At 41.5% G+C, this 22425-nt stretch overlaps 1 protein-coding gene across 2 annotated transcripts in view; it reads right to left on the bottom strand.

Annotated features, from left to right (window-relative positions):
- LOC126180548 (glutaminase liver isoform, mitochondrial-like) overlaps positions 1–22208 on the bottom strand; it is a 119277-nt gene extending 97069 nt beyond the window's left edge. For both annotated transcript variants that reach the window (XM_049924703.1, XM_049924704.1), the window contains exon 1: positions 21840–22208. In XM_049924703.1, the coding sequence (XP_049780660.1) occupies positions 21840–22067 (228 nt within the window). In that variant the 5' untranslated portion in view covers positions 22068–22208. The remainder of the gene's footprint in view (positions 1–21839) is intronic.
- Positions 22209–22425: the final 217 nt, after the last annotated feature.

Raw genomic sequence — 22425 nt, 5'->3', positions numbered from 1 at the left:
GTTGAATGCTTATGGAGTACATAGAGTGAGCCAGCTAAGACAGGCCAACACCAATATATTTTAAACGATTAATTTCTTCAATCTGCTGTTTTAGCTAAGTGATAACAGACAATGCATCCACTTTTCTAGTGCACATGTGTAATTTTTAACGTTTATAGATACCAAGTTATGACACCAATCTTTACTTTCTTAACTATATACTCTTTTACATGATTGGAAAATGCCTTGAATGAGAACTTCAGTGAAACAACATGTGTGGAACTTGATCAGACAGTAACAAGGCAACAATGTCACTGTTCCACTATAATGAGCAGACGTCGTAAAAAAACCACAAGCAAACATGTGACTTAGGTAAAGTTCATGTATTTATTATTGTCATTGACATATCAAGTAATGAAAATGGTGGCCTTGAGCTTTGGTACATACTGTTGCACCATATCCTAGTCAGGTGCATTGAACTGTCTAGCACCAATGCAGCAAAATGACATAGGGAGACAGTTTCTGTCATTGTGGTGAGCACGCACCATGAAGTAAGACGATGTATTCTGAGTGCAAGAGCACTGCTTCAGGAAGCTGATGAAGTGGAAGAAGCTAGCCTGTGCCTCTGAAGGGTGAAGCTGGACAACATTGCAGCTTTAGTAAGGCTAATTCAGGAGCTGATTAAACAACAAGAGTTATCACCACTCAGGGGCAATACCCGGCTACTATGACCTGTTATCTCTTTCAAGGTTGGATGCCACCACCAGAGAAGTACTGGCCAGCAGACTTCAACAAATATTCCCACAAATCAGACCCCCATTCTCAGATGTACTCAGTTGTTCTCAGGTGCTTGCTGATTTACTGTGTACATGACCATATCGAGGTGTACATGATGCCAACCACTGCTGTCTCCACCTGCTGAGTTCAAGATAGAGACTACTGCAGTGCTTGATGAGGTATCTAGTCAACCATGGAATTCATCTTCAGTAGCAGCAGGCCTGTGCTGGGGATCACATGCAGACAACTTAATACCTTTGAACTGCTGGGTCTCCTTCAGGGTGACTACCTCCTACTGGCGGCCACCTCTGTAGTGGGACACATGTTCAAGGCCAGGCTTGAGGCATTCCGGTCTCTCAGTTGCTGTGCACCAGTTCCTGGAAGCTTCCATCAATGCTGATCATCACCCAGAATGGACACAAACCTACAACATCGATCATGCTGGAGGATACAGTTAGAGCACTGCCCTTCCCTGTGCTGTATTCCATGGCCTGAGTTGGGCCAACAGCCTCGAAGGGGCAGTTATACACTGACCACAGTGTGCAGTCCCTGCCAGCTACAGCCATCCTGCTGACTGCGGCATGTGATGCTGATTATGCATGCCACTGCCCCTGTGTATCTGGTGAACATGGCTCGCAGAACTCTGCAGCTCACTGTTTCATCCCGGAGTGGATGGCTTCTCCTCCAGCCGGGACCACACTTCTTGAACTGAAGACATGTGTGCCTATTTTGAGCTCCATCAACAAAATGCGGGCCAATGAAATGATTCTAAAAGGCCCAAACTATGTAGTAAGAGACCAACATTGTTGTTTATCCATTTCTTTCAACCATCAGTAGTGTATGTTGTGGTGAATGACTGGCCCGTAATTTGTACACTACACACATCAAAAAATGTTTTGCATTAGCCTGGTTCCTAGAACTCCTGAAGACAGACAGTGACTGTGGATATTGTATCACAGACACAGGCCCTTTGACTTTTCAGAGAGATCACTAAACCCACCCAAAGATGTAAACAACCATGCATGAGCAGCTCCTATTAGATGGAGGGGGTCCAACAGCCAATCAGTTTCAGTCATTCCACTAGGAAAGAGGAACACGGCTCATGTTGTCTGTAGTTCAACCATGTCTAGATGGTCAATTCTGTGGTTCGATCATGTCCGCATTGTTATTATGTGCCAGGAAGGGCTCTCAATTAGTGAACGTCCAGGCGTCTCGTAGTGAACCAAAGTGAGGTCGTTTGGACATGGAGGAGATACAGGAACTGTTGATGACATGCCTTGGTCAGGCCCCCCAAGGGCTTCTACTGCAGTGGATGACTGCTACTTACAGATTATGGCTCGGAGGAACCCTGAAAGCAACGCCACCATGTTGAATAATGCTTTTTGTGCAGCTACAGGATGTCGTGTTACAACTCAAACTGTGTGCAATAGGCTTCATGATGCACAACTTCACTCCCAATGTCCATGCCGAAGTCCATCTTTGCAACCACAACACCATGCAGCATGATACAGATGGGCCCATCACATGCCAAATGGAGCGCTCAGGATTGGCATCATGTTCTCTTCACTGATGAGTGTTGCATATGCCTTCAACCAGACAATCATTGAAGACGTGTTTGGAGGCAGCCCGGTCAGGCTGAATGCCTTAGATACACTGCCCACCGAGTACAACAATGTGGAGATTCCCTACTGTTTTGGGGTGGAATTAGGTGAGGCCAATGTACGCTGCTGGTGGTCAAGGAAGGCAATGTAATGGCTGTATGATATGTGAATGCCATCCTACAACTCATAGTGCAACCATATTGGCAGCATATTGGTGAGGCATTCGTCTTGATGGATGTCAATCTGCGTCCCCATCATGCATCTTATGAATGACTTCCTTCAGGATAACAACACTGCTCGACTAGAGTGGCCAGCAATTTCTCCAGACAGGAACACTATTGAACATGCCTAGGATAGATTGAAAAGGGCTGTTTATGGACAACATGACCCACCAAACACTCTGAGAGATCTACTCTGAATCGCCATTGAGGAGTGAGACAATCTGGACCAGCAGTGCCTTGATGAACTTGTGGATAGCATGTCAAGACGAATACAGGCAATGCGAGAGGATGTGCCACTGGGTATTAGAGGTACTGGTGTGTACAGCAATCTGGACCACCACCCCTGAAGGTCTCACTGTATGGTGGTACAACATGCAATGTGTGGTTTTCATGAGCAATAAAAAGGGTGGAAATGATGTTTACGTTGATCTCCACTCCAATTTTCTGTACGGGTTCCAGAACTCTCGGAACTGAGGTGATGCAAAATGTTCTTTGATGTGTGTACTTTTCATCCATAAACAGAACCTTGTGTAGAAACATCGCATCTCTTTTTAGTTTCCATAGCACTACATAGAGAACTAGAACTGATTTTGAAAATCACTGACAAGGAGCCAAATGTGAAAAGGATGAAATATGTTGAATCGTAGTATTAACAGAACAGTCCTTTTTGCTGATTCCACTTGCACATTCAAGATGTTTTGTAGTTACAAGTGGATTGTTTGTTTCTGCTTCTAAAATGACATATTTGGTGACTGTTCTTTATCTTTGGCATATTTTATTCTTCACACTTCCATTTACCTGAATTTTTTAAAATGATGTTTGCAAAGACCAGTTGGGCAGGCTGGGCATGATGAGGATATCTTTCAGTACACAACTGCACTGCCATCGTAACAGTTTGGTGTCATCTACTGGACTATACATTATGAAAGTTGGAATAGTTTCACAAGCAAGTTGTCTGATCACTGTCACACCACAGCACAGTCTGATAGTCTTCAAGTGCACAGGTAAACACATAAACTACATGTGAGCTATGGGGCTTGCTTAAATTTGTTACAGTAGGCCTCTTCTTTTGCTGGTGGCACAATGCTTTCTGGCACTGTTATGTTGTTATTATTTGACGAAGCTCTACGCATATTACCTCCCTGTAGTCCTCTTTGCAGGTTTATTCCAATAACACAGAAAAAACATACATATAGTTTATAAAAATAAAAATCAGTGTAGATGTCTGTATCTATAACAATACTCCACAAGCTACCTGAAGGTGTGTGGTGGAGGGTAGTTCTGATACCACTAATGGATGACCCTGTGCTCTTCCATTTGCAAATGGCATGTGAGAGGAATGATTGTCAATAAACCTCTGTATCAGCTCTAATTTTTCAAATTTTCTCATTGTGGTTATATGGTATCTACAAAAGTTAAAAATTACTAGTGTCACTCACAAAGTTCAAAACATTGTCAGCTCTATAACATAGTGAAAACTGCACATTAATACATTTTATCATTCTGGATATATGTCGGGTGACCTGCCTTAGTTACGTTACACTGAACTTGGAAAACATTTTATTTTTGTGTAATATAGGCTACAACTGAAAAATAAATTGAGAATGAACAATGTAGGTAAGACAGATTGCTACTTACCATAAAGGAGACAAGTCAAATTGCAGACAGGCACAATTAAAACGGTGTCTTTCAATTGTACCTGTCTGCAGCTTTACATACCTTCTTTACAGTAAGTAGAAATCTGTATTTTTCTACATTGCTGATATTCCTACTGGAATTTCCATTGTTTGATTAAATTTAGAATGAATGTAGTTTCTATTTGTTACAAACATAAAGACATAGCAGCAAATCCTAACAGGAAACGGTGGAGCCCGAGCAATAGGTTTTAATTTATATGTCACATATTTGTTTTATTTTGGGAGAGTTAAAATTCCAAGCCTGCTTGCAAACAGTTAATTGAAATAGTTAACATTTGTACAGTTCCAGAAATCTGAACGAATAAACACCAGCTTAACTTTCAGATTTTAATGCATATATTCCTATTTTCAAACTAGAGGGCAAGAATGGAAATATTTGTTGACCTAAATCTTTGTTACAATCTACATAGATAAAATTGCTGATGAATGTTAGTGTTGTTGGATATGACTCAGAGGTAGCCTGTTCAAATTGTGGTGATGGAAATAAACTTAGACACAAAGGAATTAAAGATATTAGCTGCCACTAGAATAAAAGTTAATAATAATGAATTAGAATGTGTAACAAGTACCAAATTCTTAGGGATGAATGTAGACAGCCAATTGAAATGGACAAATCATGTCAACATTTTGGCAAAGAAATTATCCACAGCATGCTATTCTCTTAGAATCCTTGCACCGGTATGCAATAATACATGTCTTAAAATAACATATTACGGATATCTACACTCAGTCCTCAGCTATGGGATCATGTTTTGGGGAACAAGTGCCAGTAACATACAAACTGTGTTCAAAGTACAAAAAAGAGCCATAAGGATAATAACAAACAGCAACAACACGGCCCACTGTCTAGAATTATTTAGAAAGCTAGGCATTCTAACTGTTTCTTGTGAGTATATCTTTCAGAACATAATGTTCATTAAGAAAAATCTCAACATGTATAACACAAACAGCCTAATACATGACCATGAAACAAGATCTTGTCACCACCTCCATCTAGATAGAAAGAACAAGGCAAAGACGCAAAAAAAGTATATTTTATAATGGGATAAAACTGTATAACAAATAACCATAGGAAATTAAAGAAATAAATGAGCTCCTCACTTTCAGACAAAAGCTTAAAACCTTCTTAGTAAGTAAAAGTTGTTATACTGTAAAAGAATATTTAACATAGATGTAGATTATTAGGAACATATGACATTATCACCAAAATATGATGTAATTATAAATGTGTGTATGACTAGTTATAAAAACTACACAAAATATGAGAAATCTGTTTCATTGTAAATGGAAATGTGTGCTCATATATTATAAACTGATGACATCCATACAATATTTATTGTTCCATGGATGAATTAATAAATAAAAAATAAAAAATCAATGGAGAAAGCTGAAAATTTTTAGCAGATTGGTGTTTGAATTCAGATCTTCTGCTTATTAGGCAGATGTGCCATCCTCACCTTCTGTTATTTTGGACTGTCTGAAAGGACAGACACCATATATATAATTAAGGTGAGGGCAATCAATGATCCCTTCAGTGCAGATGCACACCAAGCTGTGAAGTGACGTAATGCCATGAGTAATGAGGATAATGTGCAAGGGGCACTACATCAGAAGTGTGTGGATAAATGGAGAATTTGGGACTGATGGGAGGTGTGCTGGGGCAGTCTGTGCAGTTGCAATGACCACTATGTCTGGATGGCATGGTGGTCATTGCATCTGTATAGTAAGCAGGAGACCCGGCTTCGAATCCAATGTGGCACAAATTTTCAGTTGATCAGTGCCCACTGGCAGCTAAGTCTTTAATTCCTTTGTGCCTTGATTCACAGTAGTTGCAGACTCACAAAATGTTTGGCCAGCAAGAGGAGATGATGTAGTCATATAAAACTCCAGGTCACTAAACTTTGTGCCAAAATCTTAAGTTAATTCCCACATTTTTCCACAGTGTTTCATGGAATAAGAGCATGTTGATACCATTCATGGGGATCCATACATATGTTGTGGACATTGCTCGGTATTCCTCTTTGTACTATTTAGAAAGAACAGGCTCCATGCCAAAACAAAGTTTCATTATCACAAAAATTTGATGATATACTCATGCATAACAGAATACTACAATGCACAAACACTTATTACAATCATCCAGACACTATAGAGATACAGTACTTATATTTTGTAGCAGCTCTCAGGAAGGTAACAGCAATAACAGCAATCAGCCTTCATTGGAAACTAAGTATCCTAATGTTCATTGCCTGACTATGGACTGTCTGACTTGAGACTACAGAACTAGGGAAAAGAAGATACATCAGGATACAATGTTATGGAAATTAAATTTAAACTGGACTGGAACAGCAAAGTATTTTAAAAATAATATTTGTATCACTTATTTTTCTTCTTTGTTTTATATTTTGTTGCTGTCAGGTCTGGTTTGAATAATTCTTTAACTGATAAACATACTGAATGCCATATGTAATACAACATATTACTAAACTGGAGTCTGTGAAAGTGTCTCAGTTCGATGAATAATTTGTTTCACATTCATCCTGCTTCAGTAATAATAATAATAATAATAATAATAATAATAATAATTGCCCTTAAGACCACAAAAAGAGGACAAGTATCTGGACAGAAAGCAAAACTCTCGTGGAATGATAGAGTAAGGGAGGAACTTCCAAAGAAAAATGAAGTATTCCACATATGGTTTCAGGAGAGAACATATGAAGTAATAAAAGAACACAGTGTGAAGAAAATGGTGGCTAAGAGATTCGTAGCAGAAGATGAAATGCATGGAAGAGTGGACAAAAGTGAGGGAAGATAACACTGAGGGGACTAAGAAGGCTCTCTATGAGATGGTTAAGGCTAAGAATAGGGGCAGGATAAAAAATTCCAGGATGATCAATAAAGAAGGAAACAAAGATGAGAATGTGCAGGAAATTGAAGTAGATGTGGATGGAACAGTTTGAAGGGTTCTTAAGCTGCAATGGAAATGTGGAAGAGAAAAATTAGGAGCCAGGGAAAATAGAGAATGTTGAGATGGACCTAACCTACACATAAGTAGAGAAAGCAATAAAGACCACGAAAGGGGGAAAAGCACCTGGGCTGGATGAAGTAACTGTGGAGATGGTGAAATGGAAGGAGGACACCTGAAGATTAGAAAGAAGGAATCGTAGTGCCAATTTTATGAAGGGATGCAGGAAACTATGCTAAAATTATAGGGAAATGACATCGATGTGTCATGCTGCCGAGGTATTTGAGAATATTCTGGAAAAGGGAGTACAGACAATAGTAGGAGAGCCGACCAAGGAAAATTATGAGTTTATACTAGGAAAGTCAACTGTTGATCTAATTTTTAGTGTAAGGCAACTTCAAGAGAGACACTATGAATACAGAAATAATTTAGTAATGGTTTTTCTGAACATAGGGAAGGTGAATAATAGTGTGGAAAGAAGCATGATCTGGGAAATGTGGTATCCTGGAGTGGTATCCCATCAAAATTCAAATGAATAACACATTCAGTCTGCCACCAATTGTCTCGGCCACTAGAGGCTCCACATCTACTGTCTGTAGAAACAGGCATATTTACTGACAGACTTATGAAAATTTATGTACAATGTAGTGACACCAGCATCACTCCAGGCAGTGCCACAATCGTGGAAATGTTTTTCTACACCAGTCAAGAGCCTCCTGGAAACCAAACATGTATTACCAGCTGCCAAACACATAGCCACACAGTCCTCGCCGAGCTCTCATCCTGGACACCACCTGTCTCCACAAGAAGCCACACAGTAGTACCAAGGATCACAGTCTTGAAGGACTCTACCTACAGCATGCCCCTGAGTCACCTCACCATTGCATCAAGTGGTTGCTGCCTGCCACTGCCCCCAGCCTCATGGGTCCAGCTCCATATGTTCCACGAGCCACTACACCAGCACCGTGCAGCCACTGCTCACCTGCCAACTGCGGCTTTGCTGGCATTGCCTACCTTATGTTCTTTGGTCCACTCAGCCATCAACAGGTGCAGTCACTGCTTATTACTGATGGTTGCCTCGTGGGACTTAGCATTCATGGACATTAGGAGAAATTTCCTATTTCAGTGATCAAACATATAACCTGTGCGAACTTCCTATTAGCAGAGACAGTGCTAACTGTTGTGACTCGCCGATTATTCAAAGTGCCGCCGCGCAATTACGCACGTCCTCTACGTGCGGCGCTGTCTGCCAGCCACGCAGCAGCTGCGCCACCTAAGCGGCCAGCCGAGCAGCGGCCGCTAAACTGAGACTCAGTGTGTAATCGAATGCCGACTTGTACACAGGTCAACTTACTCAGTGACTTATATGTGTTGTTGTCCGAAATATGTGTTAAATTTGAAGATATAAAAATTGGCGACGAGGTAGTGGATTTTTCCTTTTCACCGTTGACTCACAGGGTTCCATGGCTACTGTCGAGCAGCTCTTGCAAAATCTCCTTGAACAGCAAACACTTCTAACGACGGCGATTCACGATCAGCAAACGCTTCTAACAACGGCGATTCGCGATCAGCACACGCTTCTAACAACGGTGATTCGCGATTTCGTCGCGGCATCAAATGCGGGGCGTTTCTCATCGTTGGCTGTACCTCCTTTTCCACCTTACGACGAGACGGCGGAGGACTGGTCTGATTATGAAAAACGTCTTCGACAGCACTTCTTGGCATTTCATGTCACGGACGAACAACCATGTAAGTCTCTGTTCCTTTCTTGGATTTCACCCCAAATGTATCGGTTGTTGTTGCAATTGGCTCCTTTGAAGGATCCTGCATCTTTGTCCTTTGCTGAAATGTGCTCCCTTCTGTCTGTCTATTTTCAAAAGCAAACACATGTGGTAGCCTCTCGTGTTGCCTATTATCGTTGTCAAAAACAACCAAATCAGTCCTATCGCGCTTGGGCTGCTGAACTTCACGGCCTCAGTCGAAAGTGTCAATTTGTTACTGACGTTCACAAAGAATCCTATGCCGATTCCATGGTACGGGATGCTATTATCCGGTTGGCACCCGACAAAGAAGTTCGGCAACGTGCCCTTCAGTTGGCGAATCCGACTTTAGATGAAGTTCTCTCCATTGCGCAGTCTTTTGAAATTTCTCGCGACGCTGGGGCACAAATAGAAGCGTGGGGTGACGTCGGGGAAATACAACCTCTGTGCACTGTTGACGACGCGTGCGGCGCATCCCCGCCGGCCGATGTGGCCGCAGTGCGCTCCCACGCGCAGCCTCGGCCTAGCCGTAAACAACCCACTAAGAAACTGCAGCAACATCCCCGGCAACTTCCTTCATGTCCGCGGTGTTTTACAAAACATTCACGCGAGGATTATCCCCAACGTTGGGCTGTGTGTCACACTTGCAAAAAGAAAGGTCATGTGTCTTCCGTTTGTAAACCTGACCGCATACATGATGTTCATGAACATGACGCTGATTCTGATTCTGTGATGTCTGTCAATTGCACTTCTTCCCTTTCAGGGAAGTTATTCCTCACTGTCCAAATCCTTGGTCGAGATGTTCGCATGCAAGTGGATACAGGTTCTGCTGCCACTATAATTAATTCTCAGACGTATCTTCAGCTGGGTTCTCCACTCCTGTCCCCTGTCACTCAGCAATTACGGACGTACAATAAACAGAAGATTTCTCTCTTGGGACAGTTTAATGCTGAGGTATCTTACAAATCCGTCGTTCGCACTTTTCCCATATTTGTGGTCGACCAGAGCACCGCAGAAAATCTTTTTGGTTTCGATGCCTTTCGCGTTTTTGGGTTCTCCATAGATGACTCTGTCAATATTGTCTCTGACGTTATTCCTTATGCTCAACTGGATTCCTTGTCGACAACATTTTCGTCTCTTTTTTCTCCCGGGTTAGGCTGTGCAAACGACTTTGAAGCTCATATCACGCTCAAACCCACTGCTCGGCCTAAGTTTATTTGGGCCAGGCCCATTCCTGTGGCCCTTCATGATCGGGTAAAACGGGAGTTGGATCGTCTCACTGCTTCAGGGGTCTTGCTTCCTGTCACTTCCAGTGAGTGGCCCTCTCCTGTCGTTGTAGTTGCTAAGCCCAATGGTGATATTCGTCTCTGTGGCGATTTCAAAGCCACTGTAAATGCTCAATGCCTCATCGACACTTACCCTATGCCCCGTCCTGAAGAACTGTTCACTAAACTCGCTGGAGGACAGTATTTTTCTAAAATTGACCTGTCAGAGGCTTATCATCAACTTCCTCTCGACGCTGCTTCCCGGCAGTTTCTGGTCCTTAACACGCCATTCGGCCTCTATCAATACCAACGCTTGCCATTCGGGGTTGCTAGCGCCCCTGCTCTCTTTCAGCGATTCTTGTCCCTGGGTGTATCAATTACATGGACGACATTGTTGTCACTGGCTCCACCACTGCCGAACATCTTCAAAATCTCCGCACACTTTTTAATGTCTTACAGACTGCTGGTCTTAAGTGTAATCTTCAGAAATCACAATTCTTTCAGGCATCTATCACGTACTTGGGGTTTCAACTCTCTCGGGATGGTATTCATCCGCTTCAACACACTGTTGCTGCGATCGATGCCCTTCCTCGCCCTACATCTGTTAAGGAACTGCAGGCTTTCTTGGGGAAAATAGCATACTATCACAAGTTTTTACTGTCGGCGGCGTCGGTGGCTCAGCCGTTGCATCGCCTGTTGCATAAAAACGTGCCTTTTCACTGGTCCGCGTCATGTGACGCGGCTTTCCGAAAATTAAAGACTATGCTGAAACAGGCCCCGTGCCTGGCTACTTATCGACCTGGCCAACATCTTGTTCTTGCCACAGACGCCTCTCAATACGGGGTCGGTGCAGTCCTTGCGCACTGTTTTTCTGACGGTTCAGAACAACCCGTCACTTATGCCTCCAAAACGCTCACGGATGCCCAACAAAAGTATTCTCAAATTGAGAAAGAAGCTTTGGCCATCATTTATGCTCTTCATAAGTTTGGTGTTTTTCTCTATGGCTCAAAATTTCATCTTGTTACGGATCACAAACTGCTTGTTTCCTTGTTTCATCCATCATCATCACTTCCCGACAAGGCTGCACACCGCCTCCAGCGTTGGGCTCTTTACTTGTCCCGTTTCAATTATGAGATTCATTTCCGGCCAACGGCTCAACATGCGAATGCTGATGCTTTGTCTCGCCTTCCCATGGGTCCTGATCAGGCATTCGATAGGGACGAACTTTTGTGTTTCCACCTGGATGTTGCCGAGCAGCGGGTTGTGGACGGGTTCCCCATCACTGGGGACAGGCTGGCGGCTGCTATGAGTTCTGACCCTACCCTCTCCCGGGTTTTACGCTGTATTCAGAAGGGTTGGCCAGATCGCCCGTCCGCTAAGACTTCTGATCCATTGCGGAACTACTACACTTTGCGCTACCGCCTCACGGTTAGGGATGGTGTTATCCTCCTCTCCACTGACAATGCTTCGCCGCGTGTTGTAGTACCTGCGTCTTTGCGTGCTTCTGTCTTGCGCCTCCTTCACCAGGGGCACTGGGGTGTGTCTCGCACAAAATCTCTGGCATGCCGTCATGTGTACTGGACTGGCATCGACTCTGACATCGCACACATGGTCGCTGCCTGAGGCCCTTGTGCGTCACAGGCCGCTGCCCCGAAGTCTTCTTTGTCACCGTGGCCTTCGCCTGAGAAGCCCTGGGAGCGCATTCATGCTGACTTTGCGGGACCCTTTATAGGTACTTATTGGCTCCTCGTAATTGCCGCCACACCACCTTTGGCTCTACCTGATGCTCGGGATCTTGGCATCTCTCAATACTCCCAACGCAGCCCTCTCACCGTCATCGCGATGCCAGCACCAGAACGGACGCCACCAGGAGACGTGCCCATGCAGGAACCAGAGGACCATCCTCTGTCAGAGTACATCTACTCTCCTCCTCCTCCAACAGACGCCAACACATCGCCCATGTCTCCTGTCATATCAACTGGACTTGCCGCAACGGGCAGATTGGTGCAGGGGGTCCCAGCAGATTCAACACCTACGTCTCCTGTCATCTCAACCCGTTATCATCGGGGACACTTCCGTCCGTAAGGGAAGCCTCCTCCTTGAGACTTTACGGCGAGTCAAACAACGCCTATGAACGTTAGCCATCTCCAGGACACCTCCATCAAGACCAGTGCAACAATTTCAAAGGGGGGAAAGTGTTGTGACTCGCCGATTATTCAAAGTGCCACCGCGCAATTACGCACGTCCTCTACGTGCGGCGCTGTCTGCCAGCCATGCAGCAGCTGCGCCACCTAAGCGGCCAGCCGAGCAGCGGCCGCTAGACTGAGACTCAGTGTTTAATCGAATGCCGACTTGTACACAGGTCAACTTACTCAGTGAATTATATGTGTTGTTGTCCGAAATATGTGTTAAATTTGAAGATATAAAACTAACCTTATTTCTCATTGTCAAAAAGTGGCTCTTTATTAATTCTTATCATCAAACAAAGACTGTCATTTTCTTGTTGTTCATGCTCCATATTCAATGAATAATAAAGCATTATTCATCACAACCAGTGGTACATCAATAAGTGTGTTGTTCCCCTTGTGGTCACGGATGTAAACAGAAAACATTCATAAAAGGACATCAAATCACCTGCAAACACCATATTTTCATCTCCTATTCACACACCCACCCTTGTCATCCATATTGAACATAAAAAGTAGGGGGGATAGTGCACTCCCTTGCTTCAACACATTTTTCTGTTCAAACCAGTCTGTCTTCTCTTCTCCTACTTTTACACAACTCAGACTTCTTCCACACATTTCCTTTATTCTTGTCTTAGACACTCTTTCAATTCCTGTTTTATGAATGGTTTCGATTTACATCCGTGATGCTTATTGATATGCCATCAATTATGACGAGTAGTGCTTTATCATGTCACTGAACATGGAGCATAAATAACGAGAAAATTACAGTCACTGCTTGATTATAAGAACTACATAAAGATTCACTTCTTGACAATGAGATAAGGTTCCTATTAGCAGATACAGTGCCAACCTAATTTCTCATTATCAAGAAGTGACTCTTTATTTAGTTCTTATTATCAAGCAGAGACAGTCATTTTCTTGTGATTCATGCTCCATGTTCAGTGACTTAATAAAGCACTATTCATCATGATTGGTGGTATTCATCGTGATTGGTGGCATATTAATAAGTGTGCTGTTCCCCTTGTGGTCACAGATGTAAACACAAACCATTCCAAAAGAGGAATTGGAAGGCTGTCTATGATAAAAATGAAGGAAATGTATGAAGAAATTCTGAGTTGTGTGAAAGAAGGAGGAGAGTGACAGATTGGTTTGAACAGAAAAATATGCTGGATGAAGGGAGTGCACTACCCCCCTACCTTTCATGACCATTATGGATGAGAGAATAACAAGAGTTGCAGTGTGAATAGGAGATGAAAATATGGAAGCAACAGTATTTGCAGGTGATTTAATGTGTGGGGAAATGGAAAAGAGATATAAAAGATAGGCTAAGTGTTTGGGAGGAAGTGGTAGGATAATATGGATTGAAATTTACTGTATAGCAGTTTGAAGTGATGGTGACAGTGAGGAATAAGAGAAGAGTACAAATGAATACAAATAAAAGAGGGCAATTACTAAAGAAAGGGGAAAATTTCAAGTACCTAGAGAACATAACAGAAGATAGCAGGGGGAATAATAAGAGGATTACTGAAAGGGGAAGGCAAGCATATTGTTTCCCGCATAGTGTAAGTAGTCTAGTCCTGAGCAAGGATGTACCATCAAAAAGTAAGCAAATATACTGAGAGCTATGCTCCAATATTCACACATACATCAGGGCCATTCTACCAAGAGACCAAAGTCTGCTACCTGCTTTACTCATGACAGCATATGTGATCATTCCATTTCATTTAGTAGGGACTAAGCATTACACACAGCATTTTGGATGAGTTTACCAGTTCCAACTGTGACTCCCTGGTATTATATTGTTTTGTAGTGCACAATTTTACATTTCTGAATATCTAAACCAAGTCGCCAATCTCTGCACCACTTTGAAATCTTATCAAAGTCTGACTGGATATTTTTGCAGCTTTTTTCAGACTGCACTTCATTGTAGATAACTGCATCATCTGCGAAGAGTCTGAGGTTACTATTAATATTGTATGCAAGGTCATTAATACACAAATAGAACAGCAAGGGACCCAACACACTTCCCTGGTGTACATCCAAAGTTACTTCTACATCTGTCGATGAGTCTCCATCCAAGATAACATGCTGAATCCTCCCTACCAATAAATCCTCAATCCAGTCACGTTTCATCTGATACCTCATATAATTGTACTTTTGATAACAAGAGTAGGTGTGATACTGAGTCAAATGCTGCCTTGATACATGGCTTTCAGGATATCAGTTGACAAAAGTGAGTTGAGTTTTCCATGATCTATGTTTCCAAAATCCCAGGTGCTTGGCATGGAGGAGTTCATTTATTTTAGATACCTTATTATGTTTGAGCTCAGAATACGTTCTAGGATTCTGCGACAAATAGGTGTCATGGATTTTGGATAGTAGTTTGGTGGATCACTCCTGCTACCCTTCTTGTAGACAAGTGTGACCTGTGATTTCTTCACACTACTGGGCACAGTTTTCTGTTGAGGACTCTACGATAGATTACAGTTGACAGATGGGCTAACTCAGCGATGAATTGGGTATAGAATCTAATAGGGATTCCATTGAGCCCAGCTGTTTCTCAATACCACTGATGATATTATCTATTTCATTCATCTTTTCACTGGTGCAAGAATTATTTGGAAACTAACAGGTAGGAGCAACTACTGCTAGCTATTTCTTTAAAGTATACTAACAGCAAATTATGCCTAGTGCTAATCAACTCACACTGACAATTATGGGAATCACAATTTGAGTACTTCATAACTGTGTACTGTGAGTAAAACAGATATTTTGAAAAAAGCTGCTGCTTCTCCTCTTAAACTACTTATGTGCTGTTGTTATATAATACTCACATGAAGCATTTACTTTACATGAACCACAATCAACTATATATATATATATATATATATATATATATATACTGACAATGCCAGGATGCAGCCAATACAAATACTAGAGTTATGTGAAATTTACATAATGAGTCTAAACATTTTCATAAATTGTATAAGTAGTGGCTAATGAGGTATTCTTTTACTTTTTTTTTAACATATTGGGATTTTCAGTTCCCTGCTTGATGTCTACTGACAACCTGTTGCAAACTTCCAGATCAGCTTAGAAAATTCCATACTAAACACTAGATATGGATGGATCGTACCTATAACCTAACTTACAATTAAGCACTTCATGCAAACAAAGTTAAAAATATGGTATAACAGTAAAAATTTTACACAGATCTCAGTTTCAACAACTCTGTGGAATCAGAACACTACTACAGATGAGAACCAGTACGCCCTACAAACTGGAATCATTTCAGTCATCGACCCTAAGGTTGGTTTGATGCAGTTCTACGTACCTGTTGCTAGCCAGCTAGCCTCTTGTTTTCAGTGTAACTGCTGCACCCTACTTAATCTACAATCTGCCTTACATGCTTTATATACACATCTAGGTCTGCCCCTGAAAGATGTTTTTCCTTCCACCAAACCTTCATCTATAGTTTTCAGTAACAACTATGTGCCTATTCCACCTCTTTCAATCATATTCTTAATTAGGCCTTTTTTTCATTGACTTGCTGGTAGGACACCTACATTCCTGCCTTGCTCAAATCAATATTATCTTCAACAGTCTCTTTGGATATTTTCAAGGTTTTTAATCATTTCTGATAACCCACATTTCTTATTATTTTCTTTCAACTGTATATATTGGACTTAAGTTTTACATCGACTGATTTCAAAGCTAGATAGCTTAATTTGCAGATACCTTGACTGGGTGCATGGTTCACTCATGAGCTGGAAACTTGTACTGTCTCATACAAATCCAAGGTTTGGATTTCCAATACGTGTGTACTATCTTAACTTGAAAAATTACATAATTACATAGTTACAACACCTGTTGTGGTCTGCAATCTGAAGTCTGGTTGGCTGTAGCAATCTGCCCTGTGAGCGCCCATTCATCTACATAACTAGTGCAACCTCTGTTCATCTGAACCTGCTTACTGTATTCAAACTTTGGTCTCCCTCCATTACCAAATCAGTGATTCTCTGATGCCTCATGATGTTTCTTATTAACCAATCCCTTCTTTTTAGTCATGCGTTACCATAAATTTCTGTTTTTGCCAATCTGATTTGATACCTTTTCATTAATTATTCAATCTATCTATCTAACCTTCAGCATTCTTCTGTAGGACTGAATTTCAAAAGCTTCAATTTTCTTCTTGTGTTAACTTTTCACTGTCCATGTTACAATTCCATATGTGGCTACACTCCACACAAATACTTTCAGAAAAGGCTTCTTAATACTTAAATTTATTCTACATATCGACAGATTTATCTTTTTCAGAAATGCTGTCACTGGTCTACATTGTATGTCCTCTCCAGTTCAACCATCATCAGCTGTTTTCCTGCCCAAACAGCAAAACTAATCTACTGCTTTTAGTATCTGACGATTTCCTCAGTAACACCTGTTTCAATTAAACCACATCCATTTGGCCATCATCAGTTATTCTGCTCCCCAAATAGAAAAACTAAGCTACTCCTTTCAGTGTCTAATTTCCTAATCTATATTTCCTCAGCAGCACCGAATTTAATTAAACTACATTCCATTTTATTTTTATTTATGTTCTCATAACCTCTTTCCATGACACTATACATTCCATTCAACTGCTCACTCCAGCCCTTTGCCGCCTCAGCAAAGACTGTGAAGTTTTTATTTCTTTTCCCTGTACTTTAATTTGCTTTCCACATTTCTCCTTGGTTTGATTTAATGCTTGATTAATGTACAGACTCAACAATGTCCGTTCTCTCTCGACAACTGCGCCCCCTCCATGTCCTTTAAATCTTGTAGCTCCAGTATAGTTCTACTACAAGCTGTAAATAACCTTTCACTTCCTATATTTTACCTCTGCTACCTTCAGAATTTCAAAGTGCATTCTAGTCAACATTGTCAAGAGCTTTTTCTCAATCTAAAAGTGTCATAAACATAGGTTTGACTTTCATTAATCTATCTTCTAATGTAAGCTGTAATGTCAGTACTGTCTCATAGGTTCTTCCACTTCTCTGGAACTCAAGTTGATCTCCTCGATGCTAGCTTCTATCAGTTTTTCCACTGATCTGGTAATAATTTATATCAATATTTTGCAACTACAGCTGAGTAAACTACTGGTTCTATAATATTCACACTTGTCAGACCTACTATCTTTGGGACTGGAACTGTTATATTCTTTGCACAACAGGATGAATACTTCTTTCATTACTATACTTTAAACGTTAAGTTTAAGTATGATAGTACAGCCAGTTTAATCTTCAGAGCTGTCAGCCAACTTTAAATGCAATCTTTAATTCTGTCAGCCAACTTTAAACTGTATATTTTGATGATGCTGTTGTTCATTTCAAGAGCAAAACCGGTAAACAAAAAATGTAAAGGGCGACTTGCACTTGCGGCTGTTTTCAAAAACTTACATTTTTCGTGCTCTTACAACGTCAGTAATTCTGATGGAATGTGTTCTGCTTCAAGGGCATTGTTTTGACTTAGGTCTCTGTTAAACTCTTCTTGCAGTATCATATCTATCATCTCATCTACTAACTGTTCTTCTGCTGTAATATTGTCCTGAAGTTTCTTTTCCCTTGTATGGTGCAATAGACTCCTTCCACCTCTCAGCTTTCTCTTCTTTCCTTATTACTGCCTTTCTATCTGAGCTATTGCTGCCAATACATTTGTTTCTCTTTCCTTCAATGGACTCTCTAATTTTCTCGTAGGCCTATCTTTCTCCTAGTCATACATGCTGCTAGCCATTCCTGCTTATCCATTTAGCACTTATTGTCAATATTAGTTTATAAGCATCTCTATCCCATCTACCACACTTCAATTGCTGAATGTTCATATTTTCCTGCTTCATCAGTTAAATCGAATATCTTGTGTGTCATCCAACTATTTCTAATGGGCCTTGTCTTTCTTGCTACTTGATCCTCCCCTGTCTTTACTATTTTATCTCTCAAAGTTACCAATTCACCTTTCATTGTATTCCTTTCCCACATTTATGTCAACCATTATTAATGCCCCTTTAATGCTCTCAACAGTCTTTGGTTCTTTCAGTATATCTGCGTCCAACTTTCTGTAGTTACTTCGCTTTTCATATGAAGTTCATAATTAACAAATTATGGTCAGAGTTCATATCTGCCCCTGGAAATGTACTTCTGTTTAAAATCTGGTTTTGAGAGCTCTGTCTTACCTTTTATTATGTATAACTATACAGTTGCAGTATATCCTAAAATTAAGCTGGTACAGGTACATGAAGACTGAATTAGAATACTTTGTGTTTGTAGGAGACAGCATGAGTTTCTGATCTTGACTGATTCAAGCATCCAACCGCCTGAAGATGAAGCTATCTAGCTTTACAATCAGTAACATATAAAAGTAACACCATCAAGTGCAGCGGATGGGAAAAAGTTGTCTTTCATCAATGCTGACCAGCTAATATCCCTGTACCTTCTATCAATATGGTATAGAGAAGATTAATGTCTCACTTCTGCCATCCTCATTGTCCAAGTTTTGTACTTGTACAGTTGTCTTGCAAACTGGTTTTCAAGGAGCTTATTCTGGAGCAAAACTATGTAAATAACACATATAAATTATGCAATGTGTACAGTTGGTGTTTTACATGAGAATAACAACAGCTTTGTTCAGATTTATCCACCTTATGCTTGGATCATTTAATTTTGCTATCCAGTTTACCATTCAGAAATAGTGCTGGTGTAATCATGTGAGCTTCTTGACTTATTGTGCACTGGGATAGGAAAATGTTTAGTATGTTAATCCTGTTGCAATTAAAAATTGCTCTTTGTGATCCTATAAAGCATTGAGTTTATAAAGAAACACAGAACTAATTCGAATTACTTAATAATTTTTACGTATGAATAAGGCCAATACCTTGACCACATTATTCAAACTCTGGATACTGCATTAGTAAAAGTCTGGATATTGTTAATACAAACTTTTATGAAATTGCAGGGTAGATAAGGCTTCTTCATAACTGTAAGAATTCAAGAGAAATAACCACAAGGATACATGCAAGTCTCCATCTTAATAAAAGATGGGAGGTAGAGCTGAAGAAGACTCACTGCTAAGTAAATTATGCTATGTGACAGGATGAAAAACAATGCATTGCACTTTCATGTTCTATAGCGACATTACATATTCCCACTTCATAAGTAGACAACAAGAAAAACTGCTGTTACTGTTCCTGCTTGCATTTGGGTACTGCAAATACTAATGTGCATTTCTTATTTACTTCTGAGGGCGAGCTAAGTGATATGAACGATTTAAAATTCAACAGCACAGAAGTTTTACAGATAATACTGTGTCGTATGACAAAACAAATTTAAAATCATCTTTGAGGGGGGGGGGGGGGGGACCAATAAACATTCCATATGTAAACGAGCATGGCAATTTAGAATATGCAAACAATGATAACAGATTTTTGAGAACTATATAGGCAAAGCTCAATATTCAAAGCCAGTCTATAAGAAAAGCACGAATTACCAGGCATTATTACACAACTCAACAGTCTGAACGCGCAGTAGTAGCAGTAGCTTTATTCATCCGTAGATCTCTTTTTACAAGGTTATATACAGCAATACATCGTCTTTCTCATACATTAGTATATATAAAATGTATAGTATTATATTCACAGAACAACAAAAATTATGAAGAAACGAGGACTTCTTCGTTCTGTGATTCGTTACAACTGTTGCCCTAGTGAACGCTACCGCTCGTGTTACTACATACAAATATGAAAAATTGTGAAGCTGGGATGGAAACGACAATCATTAACTCTTTTAAAAGTTTTTGCTGTTGTTTATAACATAGGCTACGTGCCACTCGGCAAGAATCTATTATGCGGGTGACTCAGGGAAAAATTAATTCATAAAATGAAGGCACAACCTGGTATATATTCCAAGCATTGCCCTATGCGGCTGCAACGCCATGCGGAATGCCATAATTGGTACTGCTGAACGCTATGCTGACATTTACATGCAAATTCGTAGCATGTCTGTCCATTTTTCACGAATGAAACAGCGCAAGCCTAACGCTGCAACAAGTTTAATCGACGCGTCGAGCGGCTAATCAATAGTGGCACCCTTAATCGATACAATTCGTGACTATCGTATACATAGCGCCCGGATAAAACAATTTGATCTCTCTTTTAAGCTGCACAGAGCTTGTGAATTCTATTATACAGGCCAGACAGTGTTCGCGTCGTAGTAATGTTAGTACGACAGTAGTGACAGGATAAGACGCTTTTTAAACATATTTGCGTATACCGTGACAAAAATATGATAATTCATTAGAAAGACGGTAATGGAAAGCTAAAGAAATGCAAGGGTGAAACAACAAAAATTGTTAGGAAAGACTGCTTACATTTCTTCATTGACGAAATTAGTCTTTTCTTACTAGCAGGTAACGTCTTTGCAACAGTGAGGTCACCACGACCACTTCGATTTAACTGAGACCTTAAGGTCTACCTGCATAAAATTTACCTTCTTTAAATTCGGCGTTCGGAGAGATCAAAAGATGCTGAGTGGTCTCAGGAAATGTCCAGAAAGGATAAAGAATGGGGGACTAGGTCGTGCAGGCCTATATTATTTATGTTTCAACGAACTTGTGCAATTAGTAGGCCTAAACACTCTACGCACCGTAAACTTATTGTTTTAAATTTTTATTTATTCCATGGTGATTAAGTAATTACTCGTATATCTCAAAGGACGTTGTAGCTGACGAGAAACTAAAAAATTAAAAGAAATATTCTAACAAAAGAATAAAATCTGAAGATTTTTTATCGCATTTAAACTTACATTGCAGAGAAAATAGGACCGCAGCACATTTGGCGGAATACGAATAACGCTATCTCGTAAAATTTATAGCAGGTCTCACGGTGCCCTTATCAGCGCGTGATAGAGGAAGACAGAGGCGAAGACACACATGTTAAAGGGACTGTACTGTAGAGCTGTAGTTGGCAGTGAAGAATTTTTAGCAGAAAACGGATGCTGTGTGGCCGTTTCGAAACCACCGTTGCGAAACGCGGCGGGGCAGTCGTACTCCTGCCCTGTCCTCCTGCAAATGACCGGCTGGCGCCGACTATATTAACCTCGGTGCTATTTATAAATCTCAGCTCCCGGGTGGGACGATTTGCGCAGGTTGACGAGATCAACACGCGAGGCGAGGACGATGTCACGCCAGCAGTTCGGCTCGGTCAGTGCTGCTGGCAACTACGAAGCTGCAGAGAGCACTGACACGCACAGACAAACAGAGAAACACACACAATATATATACAGTAATTAGACGCACATGTGAAATCGGCATGCGGGTGAAGTAGAACGCTATGCAAACGGCTGCCAATTGGCACACTCACCGGCGTAGTGTGGTACTGCAACAGTCCGTTTATTCTCGCCGCGCAGGTCTTCCTCGACAAAAACCGCGGTTCGTATCCCGGGCGGTCGCTTGCTGGGAGGGAGGCGATGTGCCGGCGTGCGGCGAGCTGTGGGGGGCAAAGCCAAAAGTAGTCGGTACAGCCGCAGACGACGTTCCTCGCGGTGGCCCGAAGTACTCCCGAATGGCACGCGCCGTTCATGCCATACATCGCAAGAACGTGGGATGCGTCGTCGGCACAGCGATCTAGTGCGTGGCGTGGGTGACCCTGAGCTCTTATTGTCTTGTCTGTGGGGGAACAGGAACAGGTGCCGGCAGCGACGACCGCCCTTAGGGAGTGCGCGGCTCCATCTTTGCGAGCAGACGGCCTGGCGCTGCGCCCAGGGCGCACGCGCCGCTGGCGGACATCGATTGGCGGTTGTCGGGGGCGGGTCTGGAGACAGACAGGTTCTAGACAGGGCAGCGTCATTCCAGGCGAAGCCCTGGAATTCGGCTGGGGTGGTGGAGTACGCCGCCGTCTTTTCCACTTATCGCATTTAGCTTTACTTGTTGCGTATCTAGCTTCCACA

This window comes from Schistocerca cancellata, chromosome 1 (genome assembly GCF_023864275.1).
Source record: "Schistocerca cancellata isolate TAMUIC-IGC-003103 chromosome 1, iqSchCanc2.1, whole genome shotgun sequence".
NCBI classification, from domain to species: domain Eukaryota; kingdom Metazoa; phylum Arthropoda; class Insecta; order Orthoptera; family Acrididae; genus Schistocerca; species Schistocerca cancellata.
This window is presented reverse-complemented; position numbering and strand designations above follow the sequence as displayed.